Here is a 23884-nt window from a genome sequence, read left to right as displayed (position 1 = left end):
GTCCTCCTTGAGGCCGCTCCAGGGGCTGGGACGGGGGTGGGGGGTGGGGGAGGCAAGGCGCAGGGTCGGCCTCAACCTTTGCGCAGGGCTCAGGGCTTCTGAGGAGGCTGCCCAATGGCCTAGTACCAAGTGGGCACATGCATGCGCATGGGGGTCCCTCGCCCAGCGACAGGCCTGGTTCAGGTGGACATCGGAGCTCATGCCTGAGGACAGCTGGCTTGCCCCGCCCCGTGCCTTCTTGCTCTCAGCCCTAGGATGCTGGGCCTGCTGTGCACAGAACCACGGGGGTTCTGAACTTTGGGCCTTGCCCCTGGGAGAAGGTGGGGGTGGGGGTGGGGGTGGGGGTGAGGAAGCAGGTCTGGGTGTTCGGGCTCATAGGCAGCAGCTCTCGAGAGTGTCAGCTTTGGCGTCACAGTTGGCCGCAGTCGTGTGGACCTGAGTCCACAGGCTGGGCTGGGTGTTGTGGGAACGAGGGTGTCAGCGTGCTCTGGGGGGTGTCGGACTGGCTGAGGGTCTCGAGCCTTTTGGATGAGCAGAGGGGGTGGACGTGATGGTGTCACTGTGGGGCCCTTCAGGTGCTTGGGGAGGGTCTGCCCCTGAGTGCTGGGGGGGGTGGCGCTGGCAGGGCTGAGCAGGTGGGGGGGGCGCTTCTCTGGGTTGAGAGGCACAGGGCCTTGTGGGTGTCTGGAGGGCGACAGATGAGCCTTGGGTCCCACGCGGGAGGAGTGACTTCCGTAGACGGTCAAGGTGCCCGGGCTGGGGTGTTGCGCTGAGTTGGGGTGTTGGGCTGTGTGAGCCCTGGGGGGGGGCGTTGTGTGGCCGTGTGTGTCCTGGGGGTTTCTGCGAGCTGTGTGGGCCCCACTCAGGCTCAGCAGGGGCTCCATGGGAACCGGGCTCTAGGTTTCCGTGGCAACAGCAGGGAGGAGCCAGGAAACGCCAGCTCAGGAAGGAAGGCCACAGCTGTGAGGAGGGAGCCGAGGGCCAGGCTGCCCGAGCAGGCGCCAGACACTCTGTCTGTCCGGTTGTCCGGCGGGCCAGGCCTGGAGCTTCTGTCCCACTGTGCCCCAGTGCCCCCCAGTGAGGGCACAGGGCAGCTGCTGGCATGGCTGTCCTTATTCACATCAGCGTGGCCTGGGCCTGGGTCTGCCGGTGTCCTAGCCCTATAGGACTTGTGCCCTGCACCCCCCGGCCCCCCAGGGGCTCTTGGAGAAGCAGAGGGCGGGCCGTCTGTGTGTCCCGCGTGGGGAGGGGGGCTGCGGGTATCCTGGGCAGTGCCCACCCTGACCTCTCTGCCCTCGGACGGCTGGGCCTCTCTCCTGCCAGGGTCTGGTGACAGTCCTCAGCTGTCCTGGGAATGGTGGAGAGAAGGCGCAGAGCCCCCCGAGGGCCCTGCAGCTATACTTCTTTGCTGCTGCCGCCCTAGCTTTGCTGACAAGTGGCTTTGACAAGTGGCCCTCACTCAAGGGCAAGAATCATTCATTCATGCATTCATTCGTTTGTTTCCATGTGCCCGCGACGAACCCAGCTCTGTTCTATGAGATGGGGGTCTGGCAGTGAACAAAACAGACCCAGGTCCTTGCCCAGGGTTGGGGGTGCGGTTTCCTGTTCCGATAGAGAGGGACAGACAATCAACAGATCCACAAGCAGGTTAGAATATGGGGTGCCGGGCTGTGATGTGCGAGAAGGGTGCTGGCAGATGTGGAAGAGGAAGGAGGGGCTGTGTCAGGGGGGCTTGCGACCTGTTGTTCCGTGAGGTCACTTTTGAGCCAACCCCAGAAGGAAACATGTGAGAGAGATGAGGGGATGCACAGAGAAGAGTGTTTTACACAGCATGAGCAGCACGTGCAAAGGCCCTGGGTCACAGAGGTGTGCTGGTATGTAGGATAAGTGGGGAGTGCAGAAGGGAGGGGACAGGTTGCTGTGTGGGGCCTGGGAGGGTCTCTCTTTTTTTTTCCTCTGAAGGAGAGTTGGTCACTTTAGGAGGGTTTTGAGCAGAGGAGGGGTGTGATGTGACTTAGTTTTCACAGCCTCAGCTCAGCTGCTGTGTGGAGATGTGCGGCTCGGGAAGGATGGACTTAGCATCAGGAGAGAAGGGGAGGAGGGCGGCTCCCGGAGCAGGCCTCGCTCCTCAACTGAACTGCCTCCCTGAGGAGTTTCCTTGGCCCCCTCCAGGAGGGCAGGATTGGTGTGCCTGGACCCCTGGGAGAAGCTACCTTGGGGACCCCCGGGCTTGGTGCCCTGGGAGTGAGACTGCCTCCTTTCGCCCGTGGCCCGTGACCACCCCCGACACCCCCACCCCCACCCCCCGCCGGGGCCCCTGGGGATGGGGAGGGTGGAGTGGCCGCCAGGCTGGCTGGCAGGGCAGGGAGGCTGCGTTTCTGGGAATTGTGTGGGGGGGGAAGCACATTGTTAGAGCCTGGAGCAGGCCGCCAGGACTGCATGTGGCCTCTGGGGGATGCCTTCTGCCTCCCCCAAGTGCTGCCTCTGGGGGAGGGAGCTGGGCCTGGGCCAAGGTTATGGGCTGGACTGGGGACTTTCCTATAGATGCTACCCTGGGTGGGCAGCTCTTCCCATTCTGCAGACCGGGAGACTGAGGTCCAGAGAGAGGGCTGCTGCAGCGGCAGAGCCGAGATATCTGCTGGTGCACGGGATGAGGCCTCTTGCTGGGCATGAGTCTCTGGTCACTGCCCTGCCCGACTTCAGAGGCCAGGATCTGAGGGAAGCCCTGATGGGGTTGGCTGGGGTCACGGCCCCGCAGTGACACCGTGGTGGCCGGCCGCCCTGGCGGCCTGGGGGTCTGGTGGATGTAGAAACAGCTGGTCACCTAGGCCCGGGGAGAGCTGCCTACGGGTAGTGGACCACGTGTGGGGGCTTCTGGGGCTGCAAGATGCCCCCACACCCTGTGGCCATGGGAAGCTAGAGGTGGGGCTCGATGTGAGTTCAGTTGGTTGGGCCTTCCCACTGAGGCCCCTGCCTCAGCCAGAAAGGAAGCACGGATGCGACCCGCTTGGGTCATGGCCGGCTTTGGGCGAGCAGGGGGCGGGGGACACAAATAGAAAAATAAATGGCCTGAGCTTCCGATGTTTCCGGACTGAGGATGGGGGAGGGGCAGGACTCTGGGCCAAAGGTGTGGTCCAGCCTATGTGTGGTGGACCCTGGGGGTGTCGCTGGGGTGTCCCCAGGTCCCTGTCGGGGCTGTGCCTCCCCCTGAGCCCCCAGGGTAGGGCCGGGCTCCACACACAGGAGGGCTCCGGAGGGCCGGCCCGTGCATCTCTCTTCTCTGGGGGCTGCCCCACGGCGCCGTCTTGGGCACCGTCACTTCCAGGCGGCCTGCGGAGGGTCCGGGAGGGCCTTCTGGAGTAAGACAGGCAGGGTGGGTCTGGGAAGGAGTGCACGCTGCCTTCCATCCCTTGGGGGTTCCTCTCTACTTCTTGCTGGTTCCCCTTCACCTCTGACCTCCGATCGGGAGCTGCTGGACCTCCACCCACACGTCTACATTTTCACCGCTCATGGTCTCCTAACCCGGCCCAGCCGGGACCTGCCTTGACTCAGCTCTCAACTCTCTGCCCCCACGCCCCCTCCCCTGCTTCAGCCCATCTTAGCAGGAGATGCTGGGAGTCCTGGAGGGAGGGCCCCATCTGGTTCTAGATCTGTGGGTCAGGCCTTCAGCCTAAAGCAGCAGGAGACATCAGCCCTGAGCTGGCCCACCAGCCCTGAGCTGGTGGGGGGTGGGGCCTGCCTTTAGGGCTCCCTTGCTGGGTGGTGGCTGGTAAGTGTGGGTCTCTTACTGCCCACCCACTGCGGGGTATTGTTTTTTCCTTCCTTCATGAAACACATATTTACTGAGCAGCTATTAGGTGTCTTGGGCTGAAGACGTGGCTGGAATGAAGGCCTGGTTTTCCCAGCTGACAGTCCTTGGGAGCCAGCTCGTGGACAGTCCCAGGGGGGTTTTGAGTGTCTGTGCACGTGCACCCTCAGGTATGGCCAGCGTGTGCACACGTGAGCAACTGTCTCCCCTGTTGCGTGTGGCCATACGGGGGAAATGAAGTTCTTCGTTTGCAGAGGGGCCAGGGTAGGAGGCCTGGACCAGGAAGGGGACCAGGAAGGCCCCCGCCCTGGAGTCCCCTAGTAGGGGTACCCCCCTAGTAGGGGTACAGCGAGGTTTACATACCACCCCCCCCCCCGGGAGAATCCCGTGGTTGTGACGCTACCCTCTTTGACCAGTTTTCTGAGGGTGCTGGATGGCCCCAGGGCTCAGGCGGCTCGTTGGGGAGTAAGTTCCCAAGGTTGAAGAGGGTCCACGAGGGGTCTGCGGTGGGCTGTGATCATCCTAAGCAAGGTTCCAAAGGTCGTGAACTCATGAGGGGCCCCGTGACCAGGAACTTCTGAAGTGGAATACTGAGAATTTGGGGGTTGGTGGGTGCTGCCCTAGCGAGGGTGGGATCCACCTACAGGACCCACAGGTGAGGGTCTCTGTCCACGACTAAGCACAGCCCCACTCTGGCCACTTCTCAGTTGTGGCCAGAATTGGCCTCCGAAGGGGTAGGGTGGTGGGTAGCTGGCTGGCCTGCTGGTCTGTGGCTCCCTCCCGCCACCTAGAGGCCGCTGCTCGTTCATCAAGGGCCACAGAGGCCTCCGGGCAGGATCACCCTACTTGGTCCCTGGGCACTCATGCATGCAGCATGGGGCCATACCCTGGACTGCACTATGGCTCAGGGCTCCTGTCACAGGGGAAGGGCTGTGGCCTCCAGGTCTCCAGCTTGGAAGCACCCTGCCTCCTCTGCCACCCAGCCCCACCTATTCTGTCCTCCTCCCCAACACCTGCCCCACCCTGGGCCACCCCACTGCAGCCTTGCAGCCCAGTCGCTTGTTTCTCGTGGGGGAGAAAGGGTCCAAGGCAGGAGGTCCAGGATTCCCACTGTGGCTGCATAGCGGAAGGGCCCTAGTTCTCAGCTGACAGCCTCTTCTCTGGTCCATGACCTTACTCTGGTGCCATGTAATGGGGCCCGAGCAGAAAGTAAAATTCATAGGGTTACAAAGGAAACCAGTTACAGTGCAACACAGCTACCAAAACATTTCCTAACACGTGTGATACAGAAAAACAAAAAATGTGTGACACAGAAACCTAAGCGCTTCTTTACTGCTGCGGATTCCGGCAGCGGTGACCACCTGGGGCATCGGCAGGATGGCCGTGGAGGGAAGTGGCTCCCGTCTGTGCTGTGGCCAGTCCTGGCACTGCTGTGAGATGTGGGCCATCGCTTCATTCAAAACCAAAGGGACAATACGCTTCCACTAGAGGTCGACGGGAAGGACGTGAAGATTCCTTCCCACCTGGTTTCTTCCTGACAGGGTGTTGGTCCCTGAGCCCCAGGCTGAGACTGCGTCCTGCTCTCCCTGCCACCCCACCAAGTCCGCCTCTTCAGCTCCCAGACCTGCCCCGTCTCCCCCTAACCCCCCACAGTCCCTGTCCTGTGACTGCCTCTGTTCTTCTCAGCAGCGTGGACAAGGTCATGGAGCTGGGCACAAACTCCAGACCACCAGCCACCTCCCGGTCACGGCTCCATCGGCACCATCTGCACACTTGGAACACAGCCCCCTGGCCTCCTGAGCCCCTGCCCGCCTCTGGGTGCCCACTGTTCAGAGTCCACCCTGGTTGGCCACAGTTCTGTGCTTCTGCCCCTGTGGACAGAGGGCAAAGACCTCAGGGCCCCACCCTTGGGTTACAAGAAGCAAAGGTCTTCATTCTTCACCAGCTCCCTAGGTCACGCGTTAGAGTCACATTTTTTTTAAGGTTTATTTATTTTTTGAGAGAGAGACAGAGCACGTGCAAACGAGCAGGGGAGAGGCAGAGACAGAGAGGGAGAGACAGAATCCCAAGCAGGCTCCACACTCACCATGGAGCCGGACGCAGGGCTTGATCTGACGACAGAGGGACACCATGACCTGAGCTGAAATCAAGAGTCAGAAGGTTAACCGACTAAGTCAACCAGGCACCTGGTCTCACAATTACTTGGCCTGAAATTTAGCGAATGTGGGGCCCACAACGCTATAGACGTCAGTTCTCTGGCTTCTACCCTCTCCCTAGAACTGTGCCCTGTCCAGCAAACCACTCAGCATCTGCATCACTGAGGAAGGGGCAGACATCTGGAGGGGATGCGAGCTCTGCCCCTCCCCAGCCCTCTCACGGCCAGCGCCATCCCTCCGACTTGAGTACCGTGTGGCCACTCCCAGGGACCTCCAGCAGCAAAGGTGACCACTGAACTGCTCACGCTGTGTCCCCTGATCTGTTGTTCTCAACGCATGATTTGTATCAACTCACATCGTCCTGAGAGCAGCCCTCTGAGGCAGACGATGTTACCATCTTCGTTTCACAGATGGGAAGACCGAGGCGCACAGCGGTTAACGACTGGTCTCAAGGGCAGAGCCCGGGATTCACAAGCCGGTAGCTGACTCCTGAGGCAGGAGCCTTGCCCAAGCGGCCTCTCCAAGTCCCCCGGCACCTTCTGAACCGCAGCCCCGGCTTCTTCCAAATCCTGCATCCGGCTACTGCTCCCTCCCGCCTCCGGGCGCCCCGCACCAGGGCTCAGGGGCCAGAATCCAGGCCAGAGAGCGCAGGGGGTCCGCGCAGGCTTGGGGGTGGGGTGGGGTCGGGGGGTCTCCCGCTGGGTCCGGCTGTCCCCTGATGGCCGAAGGTGGAAGAGGAGCGTTCGAAGCGGATGGAGATAGGGGACGGACCCCAAGGTGCCTTTGTGGGCCCCACGTATCTGGACCCCGGGCAGCTCCCGGGCGGAGGGCCGGGGTGGGACATCCTCGGGGTCGCGCAGGGGCCGGGACACACGTTCTGGCCTCGCGCTACCGCAGCGCCCTCCGCCGGCTAACCGCCTCGCGCGGGGGCTCGTGGGATTGTGAGTCCTCCGGACCCGTCGTCCTTCGGCGACGGCCCGCGTCAGGACTACACTCCCCAGGAAGCCATGCAGAGCCGCATGGTTTCTGGGAGTTGTGGTTCAGGGCCTGGCGAGCGCGCGCGAGGCGGGCGGCCGCGAGAACTACATGTCCCAGGACGCAGCGCGGCGGCCGCGGGGGCCGGGGGTTTGAACGGAGGGTCTCCCGCCCGCGGCTGGGCTGCGTCGGCTGCGACGGGTGCGGGAGGCGGCGACGGCCGGGGCAGGGGGTCTAGGCCCGGAGGCTGAGGCTGGCGCGGCGGGCGCTGGGGGCCCTGCCCCCGTGTCGATGATGGGCAAAGAAGAGGAGATTGCGCGGATCGCCCGGAGGCTGGACAAGATGGTGACCAAGAAGAGTGCGGTGAGGGGCGCGGGCCGCCAGGACCCCGGGACCCCCGCCCCGCCGACCCCTGCCGAGCCTGCCGAGCCCCCTTCAGGGTCGGGGAGACCACCCGAGGGGCAGGACGAGACCCCGCCCCAGCAGAGACTCCCGGGACGCGGGGAGAGACCCCCGTCGGTGGCCGAGACCCCTGCCCTGGGCCAGCCCTGCCCTTCACTCCCGCACCCACGGCAGAGGCCGCAGTCGGGCCTGGACCTTGTCCCTGGAGCCGCCCTCTCTGGACTCAGACCCCAGCTACCAGGCTGAGATCCCGCAGACCTGAGACCCGTCTCCTTACTTGCCCCCTAACTCCGGACTCCCCCACCCCACCCCTACCAGGGCCGGCCAGCGGAAGCATTCCTCGGTCCCGCCCCTCAGGCCTTGCGGAGTCCCCAGCCCGTTCAGACCTTTCTTATTGGCTGCCCCGCCCCCCAACCCCCTTGCCTTCCTCCTTCTCAGCCTGGGCATCCTCACAGTTTCCCTCTCGCTCTCAGGACTCTCCGCAGACAGCTTCCCCCCCCCCCCCCCCCGCCCCCATCCCGACTCAGAGCCCTCTGCCCCACCCTAGGTCTCCCACATCCTTTCTCAGTGTGCAAGAGTTTGGAGTGTGAGATTGGACCCCCTTTTCTCCTGGAGCTACAGCGCTTAACTCTGTTGGGCCTGGGGTCGTGGCCCTCATACCCCTTCACAAGCGGGCCGGAGGCCTTTCCTGGTGGAGAGGCCCCCCTTTTCCTCTGTATCTGTCCCTGCCCTACAAGAACCAGATTTCCCTAATAAATTCTTTCCCTTCCTTAGCCAGGACTCAGCCAGCAGCAACCGGGGAGTGGGTAGATATGCAGAGACCCCTGCTTAAGACCCTTGGGAGGTCTGGTGAGCCTGGCCTGGGAGTGCTTTGGTGCTAGAGCCCCCCGCCCCCGCCAGCTGTGCTCACTATGCTGCCTGGCCTCTGTTGTCCTGTGGTCAGTGAGCCTTTGTAGGAGGCTGTGTCATGATCCCTAAGAGGAAGCAGGTAGATGGGGTTCCAACTGCAGCCCCTCTTCAGCTTTGAGATTTTGACAACCTGTGTACCCTCACATGGAAGCATTCTTAGTGGCTGGCACCTGCCTTTAGGATGTTGGGAGGGGTCCTGGCTGGCTTCCCGAGAGGCTGAATAAACACAACCCGCCCTCCCCTGCAGACTAAGAATAGGGAGGTGGTGGAGGAGGCTCCGTCACGGGCCTGAGATGCCTGCACAGCCGCCCCAGGGCTGTCCGCCTGCACTGGTGCTTCGGGTGGTTTTTGGGATTAAGCAGGCTCGTCCCGGGTCCCCGGTGACCAGGTTCTGGACAGGGGTCTACACTGGGGCCAGAGGGGTGGCTGGCTCCCACTCATTCATTCATCCAGCAAGCAGCAGCCCCTCCACACACATTGTCTTCATACCCCTGGGAGGCCGTGGGCAGCACAGAGCAAGGGTGTGGGAACAATCTTTAGCTGTTTCCAGAGATGACCAGAGAAAGAAGCTGCTTCCTCTCTTGAAGGAGACAGCACCCCCCAGGTGGGCACAGAGATGGGTTATAGAACCCATGGAGGGCTGGTTGGGGCCAGGTAGAGCTGGGAGGAGGGTGTATCCAGGTCGGAAGCACAGCCACAGCTTGAATAGAAGCTCCAGGGGAGATTGAGGAGGGGGCGTCGACCACCCTCTAGACTGGGAAGGCAGTCTAAGGGGTTTGGGGGTGCTGTGGCATGGGCAGTGAGAGCCAGCGGCGGTTCTAGTCCCTGTGAGGCTTCTTGGGGATTTGGGAGCCATGATGGGAATTGTGTTTATGCCTCTGGTCTGGAGCCCACGAGAAACTGACCTTACACAGCCCAAGGCTCTGTCTCAGGGAAAATGATCAGTGAGCAGCACTGTGTCCTTGGCTCTGACAACCATCTTCCTTCCCTGAGGAGATCACCTCAGGGCTGGACTCTGCACAGGCTGAGGGGCAGAGCCTGCTGGGGGTGACAGGGAGGGGGCTGCAGAACAGAGGTGCTACCCAGATTGTGGGCGGGTGGGGGGGGCCGGGGGCGGCTGGGAGTGGGGCCAGCCCTTCCCACGGCCTGTGCTGCAGGACATGGGGCTCTCACAGTCTTGGGTGGCTGGTCAGGTTACTTCTGTCCCCTTCATGTCAAGGGAGAGACCCATACATTAAAACACACCGGTGTGTTAAAAAGTGAAGCATCTGTGGAAGAGAGCAAAAGCAGGGGAGGAGGATGGGGGTGTTGCATGGGTTGTGATTTCAATTTTAAGTAGAAGAGGTCTTGCCAAGAAGGTGTCATCTGAACAAACTTTTGAAGGTGGGAGAGTACAAACCTGTAGATATTTGGGAGGTATTTCTATGGCAGTGGGGGCAGCGGGTGCAAAGGTCCTGGGGCAAGCAACTTGGCACACTTGAACATTAAGCTGAGCCTTGAGTGGAGAGAATGGCCCATTTGGGCATGGCGTTGGCATGGGAGAGAGCTTTGAAGAAACAAAGCTGTGGGGTGGGAGGGGGCAAGGCGGGAAAGGTGGCTGGCCTGAGGGTTCAGGCAAGGCCTGGAGGGATTGATGAAGGGCGAGGCCACAGGACTTGAACCTGGACATGGTGTAGGTGTGGGAGTAGAGCGTGTGGCCTCAGCAGGGGACACTGATCTTGCTTGGGTCGCCCCCTCTGAGCAGGTAGGGGGGCCACCTCAGGGTATGCTGCCAATCCACCTGTCCTGAGACCGGACAGGACAGTGAGTACCCCTGGGGCCCCACACCTGCACCTAGGTGTGGCACTGCTGCCAGAGAGGGGCTGAGGTCCTTGACGGTGTTTCCCACAGCCTTGGTTTGGTCAGTGACCCAAAATGCTGGGATTGAGTGTACAAAGACGCTTTCCTTCTCGTCCTGACCCTCCCCGGGCACCTGACCACAGGTGGATCTCCAGTTGTCACTGTTTGTGCCCCCCCTACCCTTGTGTGCAGGAGGAGGTGGGATCATCCCACCAAGACCTTGAAGTCATTTATGAAGGTCCCCCTTCTCCTTCCAGGAGGGAGCCATGGACCTGCTGCGGGAGCTGAAGGCCATGCCCGTCACGCTGCACCTGCTGCAGGTAGGGCCCTGCGTGCCTCCTGCCCGGGACAGCTCCTGGGCACCTGGCAGGGCTTCCTGGCCCACGCCCTGGGCCTTGGTTGGCACAGGTGTCTGTCCCAGAAGAGACCGTCCCTGCCTTTGTTGCTGAGGAAGACAAAGGGGAATCCAGAGATAACCCACCCTGTTCCTTGCCGAGGTTCCTGGGTTCCACATGGGACAGTAACCCTCGGAAAGGCCGTCCGCCTCACAAGCTGGTCCCCACCCCCTGCCCTGTGGGAGCCTAGGAGGGTCTGCGAGAAGGGTCTGACTGCTGCCCCTCAGCCCAGGCTGCTTGCCTTGCAGTCTACGCGCGTCGGCATGTCCGTCAACGCCCTGCGGAAGCAGAGTTCTGATGAGGGGGTCATCGCGCTGGCCAAGTCGCTCATCAAGTCCTGGAAGAAGCTCCTGGGTGCGGGTCCGGCAGCAGGCTGAGAGCTGGGGCAAGGGGAACCCTGAGAAGCGCTGGTCAGCACTGTGTAGGGTGCTGGCAGTGCTGTCCCTGAGCCAGGGCCACCTGGGAGCGGGGGTGTGACAGAACAGGTCCAGGAAGGCTTGGGGCTTGCGGGGAGAGGTGTTCCATGTAGAGCAAGGAGAAAAGAAAGTTCGAGATAGGAGCAGGACCGCATTGAGGGTGGCTGGGGGGCCCTGCAGGGACCTGGCACAGGCAGGTGGTCACACTGAGAGGTGTCAGGGCAGCTAGAGGGCAGGGAGCTGGAGGAGATGTGGGGGGAGAGGAAGAGGGGAGAAGGTTTAGGGGGCAAGGGAGAGAGGAGAGGGGGCACAGCCACTCAGCACAGGGTGACTGGGGGTTGCAGAGATGCCGACTTTGGACCCTGAGGCCCCCCCCCCCCTCCACCCCCCACCTTCCCAGCCTCTCCTGGGCTCTATCCAAACCCTTGTGAAATAGAGCTTTGTGTCCTGGGTCTCTTCTACTCCTGCGTGGCCATTAGCCCACGTGTTGGACAAGTGTGTTTCTCCTGGTGGTGTGGGGGCTGCTCCTTATCCCGTGGGCCGGTCCCCAGCACAGGCTAGCGTTTCAGGAACCTTGTGGGGGCGTGCTCAGTGGATGGCAGTTCTCTGTGACCCCCAAGACCCAGTTGAGGAATGACCGTGCCTCATCATGCTTCATCTGTGGGGGCTGTCACTTGGGGGGCTCCATACTCAAGGGTCACTTTGGGCAGATGGCAGTCCTCCCTGCCTGGGTGGGCAGTGGGGTAGACCCCAGAGAAACCTTACAGGTGGCCTGTTTGAGGAGGGGGGTAGGAAAGAGGGGGTGGGGGCTGTCTTGAGACCTTCTGAGCGGGGAGAACAGAGGGCCCCAGTTGTGGAAGGCTCAGCGGCTAGGGTCCCCGGTGGGGTTCGGGTTGGTGGCCTCGGGCTGGTGGTCTGGCTAAGGCTATGTCTTCATGGTGATCCGCTCCCTTCCCTGGCCTGGGACTCCCCTCTGGCTCTGCCTCTCCCTAGCCAGCCTCCCCCTTTCCTGGCACCTGCAGATGCTTCAGACGCCAAAGCCAGGGAGCAGAGGAGGGGCGGACCTCTGCCCGCATCGTCCTCGAAGGAGTCCCCTGAGGCCCAGGATCCCAGGTAGCGTGCATCTGGAAGCCAGGTGCACACCCTCCTGCCCCCTGGGTGCCCCGTGCTCGGCAGATGAAGGTGCTGGTTTCCCTGTGCCCTGGGTCTGCTGAGGCCATACGAAGGCATCAGCCCTTTCGGTTCCTTGGAAGGGAAGGGACTTTCCCCAGGGAGCCTGGCCTGGTCGGCCTCTTGCTGCACACTTCTCTTCCAAAGCTCCTCTGGAACTTTCTAGCCCCAAGCGTCTGAGAGGTGAGGCCGTGTCCACCTGGCTGCATGGAGCTCCTACGTGTCCTGAACAGGCCTGTGGCGGGGGGGGGGGGGGCAGCTGTGCCACCCCTCCGCCCCAGCTGCACATCCACGTCCTGGGTCTGGTTCTCACTGGCCCGCTCTGGCCAGTCCCCCTCAGCCTGGTGTCACTTTGCTTCTGGACTCTTTTTCCCTTGGGTGCCCCAGCCTGCAGCATGATGCGAGTTCTGGGGGCACTGAGGTCTCGCTGCTGCCACCCCAGAGAGGGCAGTCATGGAGACTGGGGGTCCTCTGGGGGTGGGCTGTGGCCAATAGGCTGCTTTGCGTTTGACCCCACTGGGCAGAAGGGGTCGGGGGCCAGGAAGGGCTGAGCTCTGGATTTATAGCGTGGTTGCAGGACCGTGGGTTCGTCTGCTCCCCCTGCACGTGTTGTTATTCCTCCAGGAGGCCCCTGCTCCCACTGACTTAACCTGGGGGCCACAGGGTCACAAGATGCAGGGCTGTGAGGAGAGAGGGCTCGGTGGATGCAACCTGGTCGCCAGGTAGCTTGTAGGGAGTGCCCAGCGCCTCGAGGGGCATCTGCGCTGGGCACGGCCATCCGTGGTCTCGGGCAGCCGCCAACACCATCTGCCTCTCCCTGAAATGGCAGCTGGTCTTGAGCAGCGTGGCCCTGCGTCCGGCCTCCTGGAGGGTGGAGACCGTTACAGGTGATGCGGCCCCAATCGTGCCCTCGTCGGGAGAGTACACCCCACCCGGTTGGCTTTACCGCCTCTGACCAACTAGGCAGAGGGCATGGGGGCATGGGGGGCTGGACTGCAGGCGGGCAGGACCGTGGGCTGCTGTCAAGGTAGAGCGACCAGGATGCGGGGGATTGTGGCTGTATTGCTGGCTTTCCTGGTGGGGACCGGTGTGTCATGGGGGTATACGTGGCCCGAGCGGGCCTGTCTTTCTCCAGCCGCAAGAGGCCAGAGCTGCCCAGGATGCCATCGGCCCCGAGGATCACCACGTTTCCCCCGGTGCCGGTCACCTGTGATGCCGTGCGCAACAAGTGCCGTGAGCTGTTGACCGCCGCCCTGCAGACAGACCGTGAGTGCCCTGGCGGGCGCTGCACAGCCTGCCTGGGGGTCCTGACTCCTGATACGCACCCAGACTTCCGGGGTGGCCCGGCCTCTGCCGGCCCACAGCGGCCTGCGTTTAGGGGGTCCTGGGGGACGGCCCTCTCCCCGAGCCGTTGAAGCTGACCCCGGGTGGGGGGGGGGCAGGGCGTCTCTGGGGTCACCAGAGCACCCGGATCCTGGGCGTCAGGTGCGGGGCAGGCTGGAGGTGATGGAGCCAGAGGGGCGGCTAGTCAGGGCTGCTTCTTGCAGATGAGCACATGGCCGTCGGTGCAGACTGCGAGGGCCTGTCGGCCCAGATTGAGGAATATATCCTTTGCGCGGGGGTTTGGGATCTGGGGCTTTCTGGTGGAGCTGTGAGGCCCGCCAGGCCCTGCTTCCCCTGGGGGCCGCCACCCCAGTGCCCTCAGCGGGTGGTCGGTCAGTTGGGTGGGCTCACCCCTCTTGACCAGGAGGGCCCTCCCCAGACCTGCTGAGGGATGGATTCTGCCTGCTGGTGGGGCGGGGGTCACTGGGGCTTTGAACCTGCAGCTGGGCCTTTGCCACGGCGGGGGGGGGGGGGGGGGGGGGGGGGGGGTGGGTCTGGTGGCGGCCCCGCCCGGCAGCCCTTCCCCTCACTGCCGGGTGTGGGTGGGTACTGAGTTGCTGGGCTCCCCTTCCCCTCCCAGCCCCTACCCTGACAGGGCCCCCACGAGGAGGCCCTCACTGGCCTCCTTCGGCTGGCCCAAGGGGGTGGGTGGAAGGCAGAAGCACTGGCCTCTGGATAGGTCCTTAAACACCTGCACGTATCTTCCGGGACGTGGGGAACACGGACATGAAGTATAAAAACCGTGTGCGGAGCCGCATCTCCAACCTCAAGGACGCTAAGAACCCCGACCTGCGGCGGAACGTGTTGTGTGGTGCCATAACACCCCAGCAGATCGCTGTGATGACGTCAGAGGTGAGTCCTGCGGGAGGGATGCGGGGGCCACCCCTGTGAGCAGCGGGTAAGCACACGGCTTCCTGCCCAGGAGATGGCCAGCGACGAGCTGAAGGAGATTCGGAAGGCGATGACCAAGGAGGCCATCCGAGAGCACCAGATGGCCCGCACGGGGGGCACGCAGACAGACCTCTTCACCTGTGGGAAGTGCAAGAAGAAGAACTGTACTTACACGCAGGTGAGCTGCCGCTAGCCGTCCTCCCGGGGTCCCAGGGACCTGAGGGCAGCAAGAGGGGTGCCCGCACCTGCCCCCGGTTCTGTGGGGCGGGGACTGCACTTGGGTCCGGACACATGCACTGTGAATGTGTACTGACTGGGCCGGGGAGAAGGATAGCCACCTTTGGGACCTCCTCCTTGCCAGCACCCCTGGTCCCCAGTAAGCAGTGTCTCAGGTGGTGGTTTGCTCTGGGCACTAAAGTTGGGGGGGGGGGGCTGGCCTCATCCAGCACGGAGGGGCCACGAGGAACGTTGCAGTGGCAAGGGAGTGGGTGTGGTAGGCTGCCTGGCGGTGGCCACAGGACTGTGCTCAGGCCCGTGGAGGTGGACACTGATGTGGACCTCGGGACATGTCAGGGGTCTCTGGTAACGGGAGAAGGGTTGGGGTGGCTGGAGGGTTGGAGTTACTGGCGCAGCCTCAGCACAGGTCACCCACAGGGGCCTGGGGGCTGCGATACCGCCCCTACCCGAGGGCGTGGGTAGCCCCCCCAAGTTGTCACTTGATGGAAGACTTGCTTCTTGGGGCCTCTTGCTATGAGTGACTGATCCCTGGGCCTGGGGTGGGGGGGCTCTCACAGGTGCAGACCCGCAGCTCTGATGAGCCCATGACCACCTTTGTCGTCTGTAATGAGTGTGGAAACCGCTGGAAGGTAGGTGGGTGAGCCTTCTCTGGACGCGGGTGTCTCCAGCCTGTGTGGGATCTGTGTGATGTGAAATGGGGGACAGCTATGCCCAGCCGGCCTCCCGGGACTTGAGAGAAGGTGGGTGGAGACCCCAGCCCTGACTCTCGCCCTGCGGGGGTCACGGGGGCTGCGTGGTTGATGCCTCTCCCGTCTGCTGCAGTTCTGCTGAGCCCTCGTTGACATGTCTGAAGCCTTGGGCCGTGCCCAGTGTTGGCCATGGCCTTCCCTGCGTCCTCTGTCGACAGACATAGCTTCTGGAGACCTGCCCTGTGCCTACCTGAACTTCCCCAGAGGGCTGTGCACCCTGCCCCCCACCCTGCCTGCAGTGCACCTTTCTTCCTCTTTCCCCCAAATTATTAAATGTTTCTTTTTGCCATGGTGTTGTTCCTGGCCCTTGGTTCTGGTGGGCCATGCACGGTCTTGGGCTGTGACCTGGGCCGCCCTTGCCCCCCCACCACTGGGGATAGCCCTCCTCCCTGGGATCAGGTGACACTTAGGTTTGGCCCTAGTGGAACAGAGGTGGAGGGAAGAGACCGCTGGCCTTCGGAGGGGCCTGGTGATCCCAGGAGGGACCCAGATTCCTGCCTGTGTGTGCCCATGGAGGAGGGACAGGTGCAGGGGCGCACAGCATAAGCATGTGCAGGTGGGAGGGGGCCTTAGGACCCAGAGGATCCAGGGTCTCATGAGCCTCCCCAGCCACTGTAGCTCAGGACCCAGGGCTCCTGGGCAGGAGGCTACGTCTGGGTCTCCAAGCCATCCATGATCGTCTGCTCCAATCCGATGGAGAGGATTGGGTGGGGACTCTGGGCCAGAGTCTCAGTTTCCTGGATCTGCTGCAGGTTTGAAATGTTCTGCCTCCCAGAAATGTAGGGAACAGGATGGCAAGCACATGCCTTGCCCAACCCTAGCTTTGGTGAGACGCTGTGGGGGTCGCCCTTGCCAGGGGGCATGGCACCCTCCCAAGGGCAAGGCTGAGCACAGCTGCCCACCGGGGCCAGGTGTCCTTGGAGCCCGCTGCTCCCTGCTCTGGGTTTGGGACAATTCATTCTCTAATCTCCCACCCCCAAATGTGGAAAGAGAGGAGAGACTTTTGCTTTAAAAATATCTTCAATAAAAGATCCTATTTTGGATGGAGAAGGAATGGAGATAAATATGAAAACATCTTTTTCATTTTTTTGATAAAATACAGTAAGGACATGTTTCCAGGTTTAAAATTAATGAAAATATAAAAAAGAAACTGGCTCCTGTTGCCTTGAGCCTAGTTCTGAGGTTCTGGGTCTGATCCGGGCGCAGACAGCTTGCATTAGAGGGTCTGTCTCCTCCTGTCACAACTAGACACACAGAGGCTCTACTGCCCACCAAAGGCATTTCTCAAGGTCCCTGGCTGCTTGGGGAGGAGGCCTAAGTGAGGCCGGTGGGTCCACCAGACCCCGTGGGAGGTCTCCCTCTCCCCACGCAGGAGCCCAGCGGGGAGCTTTTTGGGGAGAGACTGCCTGGTGTCGCCTCCCCTCAGCAGGACCTCCGGGTCCCAGGTCCCCGGGGTAGAGACGGGCTCCTGTCTGGGACTGCCCTCAGGGGTGCCGGGCCCCGCTGGTGTGCGGGACATCCGCGGACGCACACTGGTGCCGGTAACCGAGTCTGTGCCCGCCAGAGGGGTCCCACGTCTGTGCCGCTGTGGTGGGCAGCCTAGGCCTCGTGGGAGGACTGGGAGCTTCCCTGGAACAGCAGGGCACGGTAGGTGGGGGAGCTGAGGAAGCGCGGGTAGGAGTCCCGGTGCATGAGGGTGTAGATCTGCAGCTGCGCATCGTCGAACGTGTGCGCCGAAGGCTCCTGCATCTTCTTGTTAATGCCTTCCCGCACTCGGGAGTCCAGGCTCACCTGTGGGACAGGATGCCACCGTCAGGGGGCTCAGGAGACGCCCCACCCCCACCCCCACCCCCGCCCCCAGCCCTGGTCCACAAGGCGGTGCACCTCCTTGGGGGACAGGATGGACACGTAGTCCTCGTAGATGAGCCTGGCTTTCTCATCCACCACGTGCTGGTTGGCCTCGGCCTTGAGCTCCTCGCAGGCCAGCCAGAAGAGCATGTTCTCCTCGCTGTACTCGGTGCGCAGGAACTCCCGGAACACGCTTCGGCCCGCCGGGCTGTGCATCAGCTTGTCGAACGACTGCGCCCAGCTCCGCACCTCCTCCGGGCTTGGCGTGGCGCTGTGGGCATTCCCCGCCGGGCCAGGTCAGGCGCGCGCCCCCGCCCCCCGGACACGCGCGCGCGCACGGCTGGCCACACCTACCACGCCTCGCAGCTGGGGAGGGGCTGCAGCTTGTTCTCCCGGGAGGCCCGCCACGCTCGCCGCCGCTCTTCGTTCCTAACCGCAGAGGGAAAGGTGGCGCTGGCCTCCTTGGCACACGTGGTCTTGGCGCGCGCGCGCGCGCGCGCACACACACACACACACACAGATGTGTTCCACATGAACGTGTGGCCTGGGGGCTCTCGGCCCGGGTGTAAACCCCCTGCAGGTAGGCAGCCCTGGAGTCTGCTCCCTTCACACCCTCCAGGGAAGGAGTGTCTGCACGGCTTGCCCTTCGCCCCTCCCTCCGGTCTCTCCCCTGGGGCCAAGGCAGTTTCACCGGTGCTGGGGAGACCTTTACCGTCTTGTAGCCTTTGGGACTTCACAGATTCCTGGTGTGCCCCTCCCTTCCTGGCCCGACCTCAGCCCCGACTCCTTTCTCCCAGAGGCCCCAGCTGATGCAGTAGGAAAGCCCCAGCCTGCGAGTGTGACTGCAGATTCTCCCCAGGGAGCCTTCTTCCCTCCCTTGGCTCCTCACTGCGTCAGTGCTGGCTCCCATATCCGTGCCTCCAGCCAGATCTCTGAAGGGCCAGTGAAATGTCTAACGGACATCTCAAACCCAAACATCCAGACAGACCTGCCCTCTTCCCTTCCCCTGCCTGCTAGACCCCAAACTCTCTCTTGACCCCCGCAGCCCAATTCTCAGTGCGTCCTAATTCTTCATGGCCTCCCACCTCTGCCCTCAGGCCGCCCTTCTCCCGCCTCGGGCTGGAATTGCTCACTGGTCAGCAGATCCCCCTTTGGGTCCACGGCGCTGGCCACTCAACATCCACGAGCTGGAAGCCTGAATAGGACCAGGCCTCTGCAAGGTGTGAAAACTCCCAAGAGCTTCTCCACACTAGAGAAGCCCGTTAGCACCGGGAGGCCCCACAGCTGCCCTCTGGCATGGCCGCTCTGGAAGCCTGTCCCTGTCATCCCTGGGCCGGGTCTCTGCCCAGTGTCCCCCCGCCTAACAGTCTGTAGGACCTGCTTCTGTCTTGTCCTTCTGTAAGTGCCCAGGGCCAGCTTAGGCTGGATCACAGCGGCCTCAATAAGCATGTGCTGAGTAAGCGGACAAATGAGTGCACACACATGTGGGTCGGCCAGGTGCTTGCACATGGACACACCCTCAGGCACACACCAGGCACGAAAGTCACACGTACAGAGGGGTCGGGGCATCGGCGACGGGTCACCAGGGCCCAACAATCCCTGTAGAGAGCTGTGGGCAGCAGAGGCATCCTGCCTTCAGGTGACCCCTCAGAACCCATCCGAGGGTCCAGCGGCAGGACCCCGGGCCTTATGTCTGCTCAGCCCACCTTCCTTGCTCAGTCCCCTCCTGTATTACCCCCCCCCCCCCCCCCCCCCCCCCCATCCCCACGTACCAGGAACAGCCGCAACAGCAACACCAGCACAAGCAGCAGGGGTTGCGGCTGGGGGCAGCCGGGGGGGCCGCGTCATGACTGGACATCGAGGGGGGCTGGTCTGCCTCCTCTGGCCCTATGTGCTGGTGAGATGGGGGCTTCCTCAGCTCCAGGCCAGAACCCAGGGCCCCGCACACACCTCTTCCCTGACTCCCCTCGGTGGTCGCCCTCCCGGCCTCCCAGGTGTTCAAGGGTCTCCCCCGCCCCCGATCCCACAAAGGGGGGCAGAGACAGGGGTGTAGGTGGTGCACCTGCTTCTCAGTCTCATGCGGGGTGGGCATGGGTGGGTGGTGGAGGCCGCCCCGGCTCCGTGGTGCTGGCTCCGGGACCCTCTCACCACAGCCTGAGAGTCTGAGGAGAGAGGTGGAGGTTCTCCCTGAGAACCTGAGACCACAGTCTCCACTGTCCCCTAGAAGGGGTCCTGAGAGTCTCTCCCTCCTTCCAGGAGCCCTGGGGGGAGCAGCCGCCCGCTTTAGACCACTCTGTTCAGGCTCCTACCTCTGCCCCCAGCCTACACCAGGGCTGTGAGCAGGGGGAGGGGCAGTGAGGGGGGGCCCCAGACGAGATCTCCACAGAAGGTTCCGGGACACCCCCATTTGCTCTGTCCCTGGGAAGCCGGAAGTCTGGGTTCCTCTTTCTTGGTTTCCGGCTCCTGGCCCCTCCCAAGGGGCTGGGGGCCCCCAGGAGTCTGGGGCCGTCAGGTTAACGCATAAGGGTAGCGGTCGGACATTCAGACCCCCTTCCTCAGCTCCCTCTGTTCTGGGTTTTCTGCAGGAGGACTGCTCCCCACTAGGAGTCCGGATTTGCCAGGTGGCCCCGGGGGGGTTCCAACATGTCTGCAGCTGACTAGGCCTCCAGCGTGAAGGATCTGACTGGGGCAGGATTTTCTGAGGGTGTGGGAATGCAGCAGGGCACGGGTGAGGAGGGCCTGGGGGCCTGTGGCTCCTTGGTCCTGGGCGCTGCCCCTGGCACCCCAACCCTAGCTGGCACCTTACCACACCCAGGGTCTCCCGGCCTCCCTTCCCCCTCCCCTGCCAGGCTGCCGAGGCCAACCGGGCCTGGTGTGCCGGTGGGGGAGGGGAGCGGGGGGGGGGACAGCAATGGGCTGGGCTGTCAGAGATGCGGGGTCCCTGGAGGGGGTGAGGGCCAGCCTCCATCTCAGCGTCCACACCCGTGTTTCATGGGGGAGGCGCGCAGGGGGCACTGGGCACCAAAGCCTCAAGTCAGGGTTAGGAGTCTGATCCCCCCACCCCCACCCCAGGGGAGGCCAACCATAGATCCCAGCATCCATGCCAGGGTGGCCCATCAGTGCCCTTGGGGAGCAGTCTTAAATGCCTTTCCACCACTGCATTTGCCTGTGTCCTTCTTGGCCTAGGTGAGGACCCCCAGGGCCTGGGGTGCTCCCCTGCACAGCTGACAAGGGCCCTCCTGAGCCGTCCAGTCCCACCCCCACACCCCCATCTTGGTGGCCAGGAGCCTCGTGACTTGCTTTCACTTTATTTTCTCATTTAACTACCATCCTCCCTGCTGCCCCCCTCCCTCAGCTTGTGGTCTTTTTATCCTTGTTTGGCCCATCTTGGGGTCTCCCAGGGTAGGGGGAGGCGGACGCTCTAGGGTAGGCATCACAGCAGAATCAGGTCAGGCAGCTCTGGGAGCAGAGATGCTAGGACTGCATGTGAGCGGCGATCTGAGGCGGCAGTGCCCGAGGTAGGCACTACTTAGGGCCCCCTTTCCTCCCGGGTGCGGGGATGCCGAGGCCCTGCCCTGACCCAGAACTAGGGTAAAGTCTAGGGTCCCACAGACTCCCAGCGAGCAGATGGGGAAGCAGCAGCCCCACAGCTTGCCTTTCCCTCAGGGGTCAAGCTTCTAGGGAAGGGAAGGGAAGAAGGGAAGGGAAGGGAAGGGAAGGGGTGTGGCAACTTCTGAGGTCTGGTAGCCAGGCAGAAAACTGCTCTTCCTCCTCTGCGCCCCCACCCACCGTGAGTGGGGGCAGGGCTCTGTCCCCACTCCACTCCCTAGCACCCGAAGGCTTGGCTCTGAATTGGAGGAGGGGCCCTGTCTGAGGGTGCAGGCCCACGTGCTAGGGGCTCTGAGGCTGGAGGCTGACTTTGGGGTCAATGTCTTCTCTCCTAGCTGCAGGCCTGGGCCTGGCTCCCTGCACCTTCCTGAGGCTGACTGGGGCCACCTGTTTCCGTCCCCCCCCCCACTCTGCTCCCCCCCCCCCCCCGAGGTCACATAAGGCCTGAACTAGGGTCCCTGCCCCTCCCTCATCCTGGCATTTTGCTGGCATTTCCCAGCCCCTTAGGCTCTGGCCCCCAAGTCTGGGATGGGAGGGGCTGGACAGGCAGCAAGCCTGGCCTCTGGGGACAGAGAGGCTCCCTTGGGAGCGGCTGCTACTCTGCTCCACAGAAGGAAAAAGAACGTCCCCGAGCCCGCCCAGTCCAAAAAAAGAATAAGAAAATGTGACAATCCCAGAAAAAAGTGCCATAACCTTTGGGAGGAGGGTGGACAAAGGGGCTCCATTCCCTGCTTCTGATGGTACTCAGTACCTTTCCTAGGCTACCCCCGTTCAGCTGGTGGGGGAGCCCCTGCCTGGCTCCTCCAAGGCTGGCCAGGTCTTCCTAAGCCTGATGACCCTTGCCCCCACTGCAGAGGTGGGGGCGACCCATTTCTCTCTCTCTTCCTCTCTCTGCTGGCAAGGTCTGGCCTGGTAGAGCTTGTCTCCTTCAGGGGCCCCTTCCTCCAGCCTCTGACGCCCCCACCCCTACCTCAAGGAACTCGCCATGGCGCCCCACTCACCATCGACCCAAAGGCGAGGTGGGGGCGGGAGAGGCCAGGTTCCCTCTGGGCCCCACCCTGGCTGCCGAAGGGGCGTGCACTGCAGCAGCCGGGACTCAAGTCAGACGGCAGGAGGTACTCCTGCGGCGTTCTGGAGGGAGGCCGGCGCCGGGAGCCCCAGATCAGTTGGGGCCGGGGGCGCAGTGCCTCCCCTGCGCCTCGCAGGGTGAGTGGCTGCCAGATCCAAGGGGGCAGGGGTGGGGACGGACAGGGTGTCCCGCCTCGGCCCCTCCCCAACAGGCTGGGCGGGGGGGCGGGAGACGCGGAAACCTGGGTTCTTCCGGCCCCCCCCCCCCTTTGAGCAATCACTTCCCCAGGCTTTGAGCTGCAGAAAAAGGGGAACCGGTTTGCAGCGCCCCCTCCCCCACGCGCGGGGAACTGGCTCCCGTCCCGCCGCGGCCCAGGGTCCACGTGGACCCCGCGGCTGGAGTCCGTGGGGGTGCGGATCGGGGTGCCGGGTCCTGAGGCTCCCGCCCGGCACGGCCCCCGGGCCCCAGGTCGGGAGGGGCAGGGCCGCCGTCCTCGGCGCCGCGCGCGCGCACTCACCGGCCGCGCTCCCGAGCCGCTCGCGCCGCCGCCGCCGGCCCGCGCGCCCCGAGGTCCGGCCCGATAGTCGGGGAGGGGGCGCAGGGTGCAGTGCGCAGGCGCCTCGGCTGCACTTCCCCAAAGCGCGGGGCCGGGACTTCCTCGCGCGGGGAGGCGCCCGGCCCGCCCTGCCAGGCGCGCCCCGCCCCGCGCTCGGCTGGCCTTGCTCCCCACCCGCCCCCTCCCCACGTCCCGTTAGATTCGGCGGGGCACCCAGGTGCCCACCGTCGCTTAGGGTGGCCCGTGGAGACGAGGTGCTAATGATGGGGCCTCTGGACGCAGGGCGGCCTGAAATGGCACTGCAGTAGATGGGGGTGTGGTCGTGTCCTCCACTCTGTTCAGGGGGGCCGGTCCAGCTTTGCCATTCTTGTGGGTGCCCCCGAGACTCTGGTCCAGTGCCTGGGCACAAGAGCCCTTAAGACCCTGCGGTCCCATATGCTCCTTGCCAGGCTGGAAAGGACTGTGTAGTGGTTCCTCCAGGCCCAGGCCTAGCCTCCCTGCGACTATGTGCTGTCGCCTGTAAAGTGGGGTTAAGAGCTCACTGGCACAGGGTTCTAGGGGGCTTCCCAAGAAAGGGGGCGTCCTGTGTCCGGGTGCTGGTGGATACTGGCGGTATGGGTTCCTACATCTGGAGTCACCAAATGTTCCTGTCTGTGGGGCCTGAGTCTTTTCCAACCCCTCCAGTTGCCCTGAGATGTCCTCAAGCTTAAAGCCACACCCTCCCTTTTGCAACGAATGCCCTGTCCCTTCTCTTCGGCTGACTCTCCTGATATTTTTTGCTCTGTTACAGCTGTCAGTTAAATTTCTTATCCTGGCGTGCTTTGGGCCAGTGCCAGAGTGGCCCTGACGCTGCTCTGGAAATGGGCTGCAGAGTGTCTGCGTCCCCCTGGCCTTGGACCATGTGCATCTCCTGTCCCCAGTGCAGGGACTCAGCTTGGTCAGTTCCTGATGCCCGGGTCCCGCTCACAAAATGCCTTCCAGTTGCACAAGCCGATACGCACACGCTTTTCAGAACTCTTCTTCAAGATGTAAAGGGAAGTGGAGATTTTGTATGTGCTCTTCATTCGGCGATCATCTGGGTGCTCCCTGTGCGCCAGGCGGTGGCACCTAACAGTAAGTCAGATAGGCCAGCCCTGGAGCAGACAAGAAACAGACTGGCAGACTGGGTGAGAGGTGAGGAGGGCTAAGGAGAGCCATACAGCCAAGGAGGGGGGTGTCCTTCAGCAAAGGACGGTGTTGGCAGGACAGCAGTGCGGGGGCCTGGGAGAGTGGGGGCCGCGCTGGAGGAGAGGGTGGCACAAGGTCAGGGAGGCGAGAGGGGCCCTGGGGGCTGGGGTGCCTCTTGACGCTGTGTGCCCAGAGGCCTCGGCTGGCATGGCCACAGAGCTATCTGGCTGACGGGCTGGCCAGGGGAGGCCAGAGGCCAGAAGCTTCTTATTTAACCTAGGTAACAGTCCTGAGAGGTAGGTCCT

The 23884-nt window shown here is 63.1% G+C and overlaps 2 protein-coding genes across 7 annotated transcripts; one reads left to right on the top strand and one right to left on the bottom strand.

Moving 5' to 3' along the window:
• The first annotated feature begins 7082 nt into the window (after positions 1-7082).
• TCEA2 (transcription elongation factor A2) lies at positions 7083-15874 on the top strand. Its single transcript, XM_030309116.1, has 10 exons — positions 7083-7302; positions 10347-10409; positions 10733-10838; positions 11923-12013; positions 13206-13336; positions 13618-13674; positions 14151-14305; positions 14376-14522; positions 15139-15210; positions 15404-15874. The coding sequence occupies exons 1-10, from the start codon at positions 7231-7233 to the stop codon at positions 15410-15412; spliced, it is 903 nt and encodes a 300-aa protein (XP_030164976.1). The 5' UTR covers positions 7083-7230; the 3' UTR covers positions 15413-15874.
• Positions 15875-16331: 457 nt separating this feature from the next.
• On the bottom strand, positions 16332-22396 carry RGS19 (regulator of G protein signaling 19). 6 transcript variants are annotated; one of them, XM_030309120.1, is made up of 6 exons: positions 22374-22396; positions 19241-19340; positions 18951-19072; positions 17533-17607; positions 17215-17449; positions 16332-17121 (listed from the first exon to the last, which is right to left on the bottom strand). In XM_030309120.1, the coding sequence occupies exons 2-6, from the start codon at positions 19268-19270 to the stop codon at positions 16930-16932; spliced, it is 654 nt and encodes a 217-aa protein (XP_030164980.1). In that variant the 5' UTR covers positions 19271-19340; positions 22374-22396; the 3' UTR covers positions 16332-16929. The 6 variants fall into 6 exon arrangements, with proteins under 6 accessions (XP_030164980.1, XP_030164979.1, XP_030164981.1 ...); XM_030309119.1 differs by lacking the exon at positions 22374-22396 and adding an exon at positions 21789-22012; XM_030309121.1 differs by lacking the exons at positions 19241-19340; positions 22374-22396 and adding an exon at positions 21789-22355.
• Positions 22397-23884: the final 1488 nt, after the last annotated feature.

The sequence above is a fragment of the Lynx canadensis genome, chromosome A3, assembly GCF_007474595.2.
Source record: "Lynx canadensis isolate LIC74 chromosome A3, mLynCan4.pri.v2, whole genome shotgun sequence".
In the NCBI taxonomy this organism is placed as follows: domain Eukaryota; kingdom Metazoa; phylum Chordata; class Mammalia; order Carnivora; family Felidae; genus Lynx; species Lynx canadensis.
Note: the sequence above shows the minus strand (reverse complement) of the source record. Positions and strands in the feature narration are given on the sequence as shown.

Excerpts from the sequence above, each read along its gene's own strand:
- RGS19 (XM_030309118.1), bottom strand. Across the intron at positions 19,073-19,240 it reads CGCATGAGACTGAGAAGCAG|CACATAGGGCCAGAGGAGGC; the intron begins GTGCACCACCTA and ends CCATCTCACCAG. Across the intron at positions 17,122-17,214 it reads CCATCCTGTCCCCCAAGGAG|GTGAGCCTGGACTCCCGAGT; the intron begins GTGCACCGCCTT and ends CCTGTCCCACAG.
- TCEA2 (XM_030309116.1), top strand. The coding sequence starts at position 7,231 with ATGATGGGCAAAGAAGAGGAGATTGCGCGGATCGCCCGGAGGCTGGAC. Across the intron at positions 12,014-13,205 it reads CCTGAGGCCCAGGATCCCAG|CCGCAAGAGGCCAGAGCTGC; the intron begins GTAGCGTGCATC and ends GTCTTTCTCCAG. Across the intron at positions 13,675-14,150 it reads GTCGGCCCAGATTGAGGAAT|GTATCTTCCGGGACGTGGGG; the intron begins ATATCCTTTGCG and ends AAACACCTGCAC.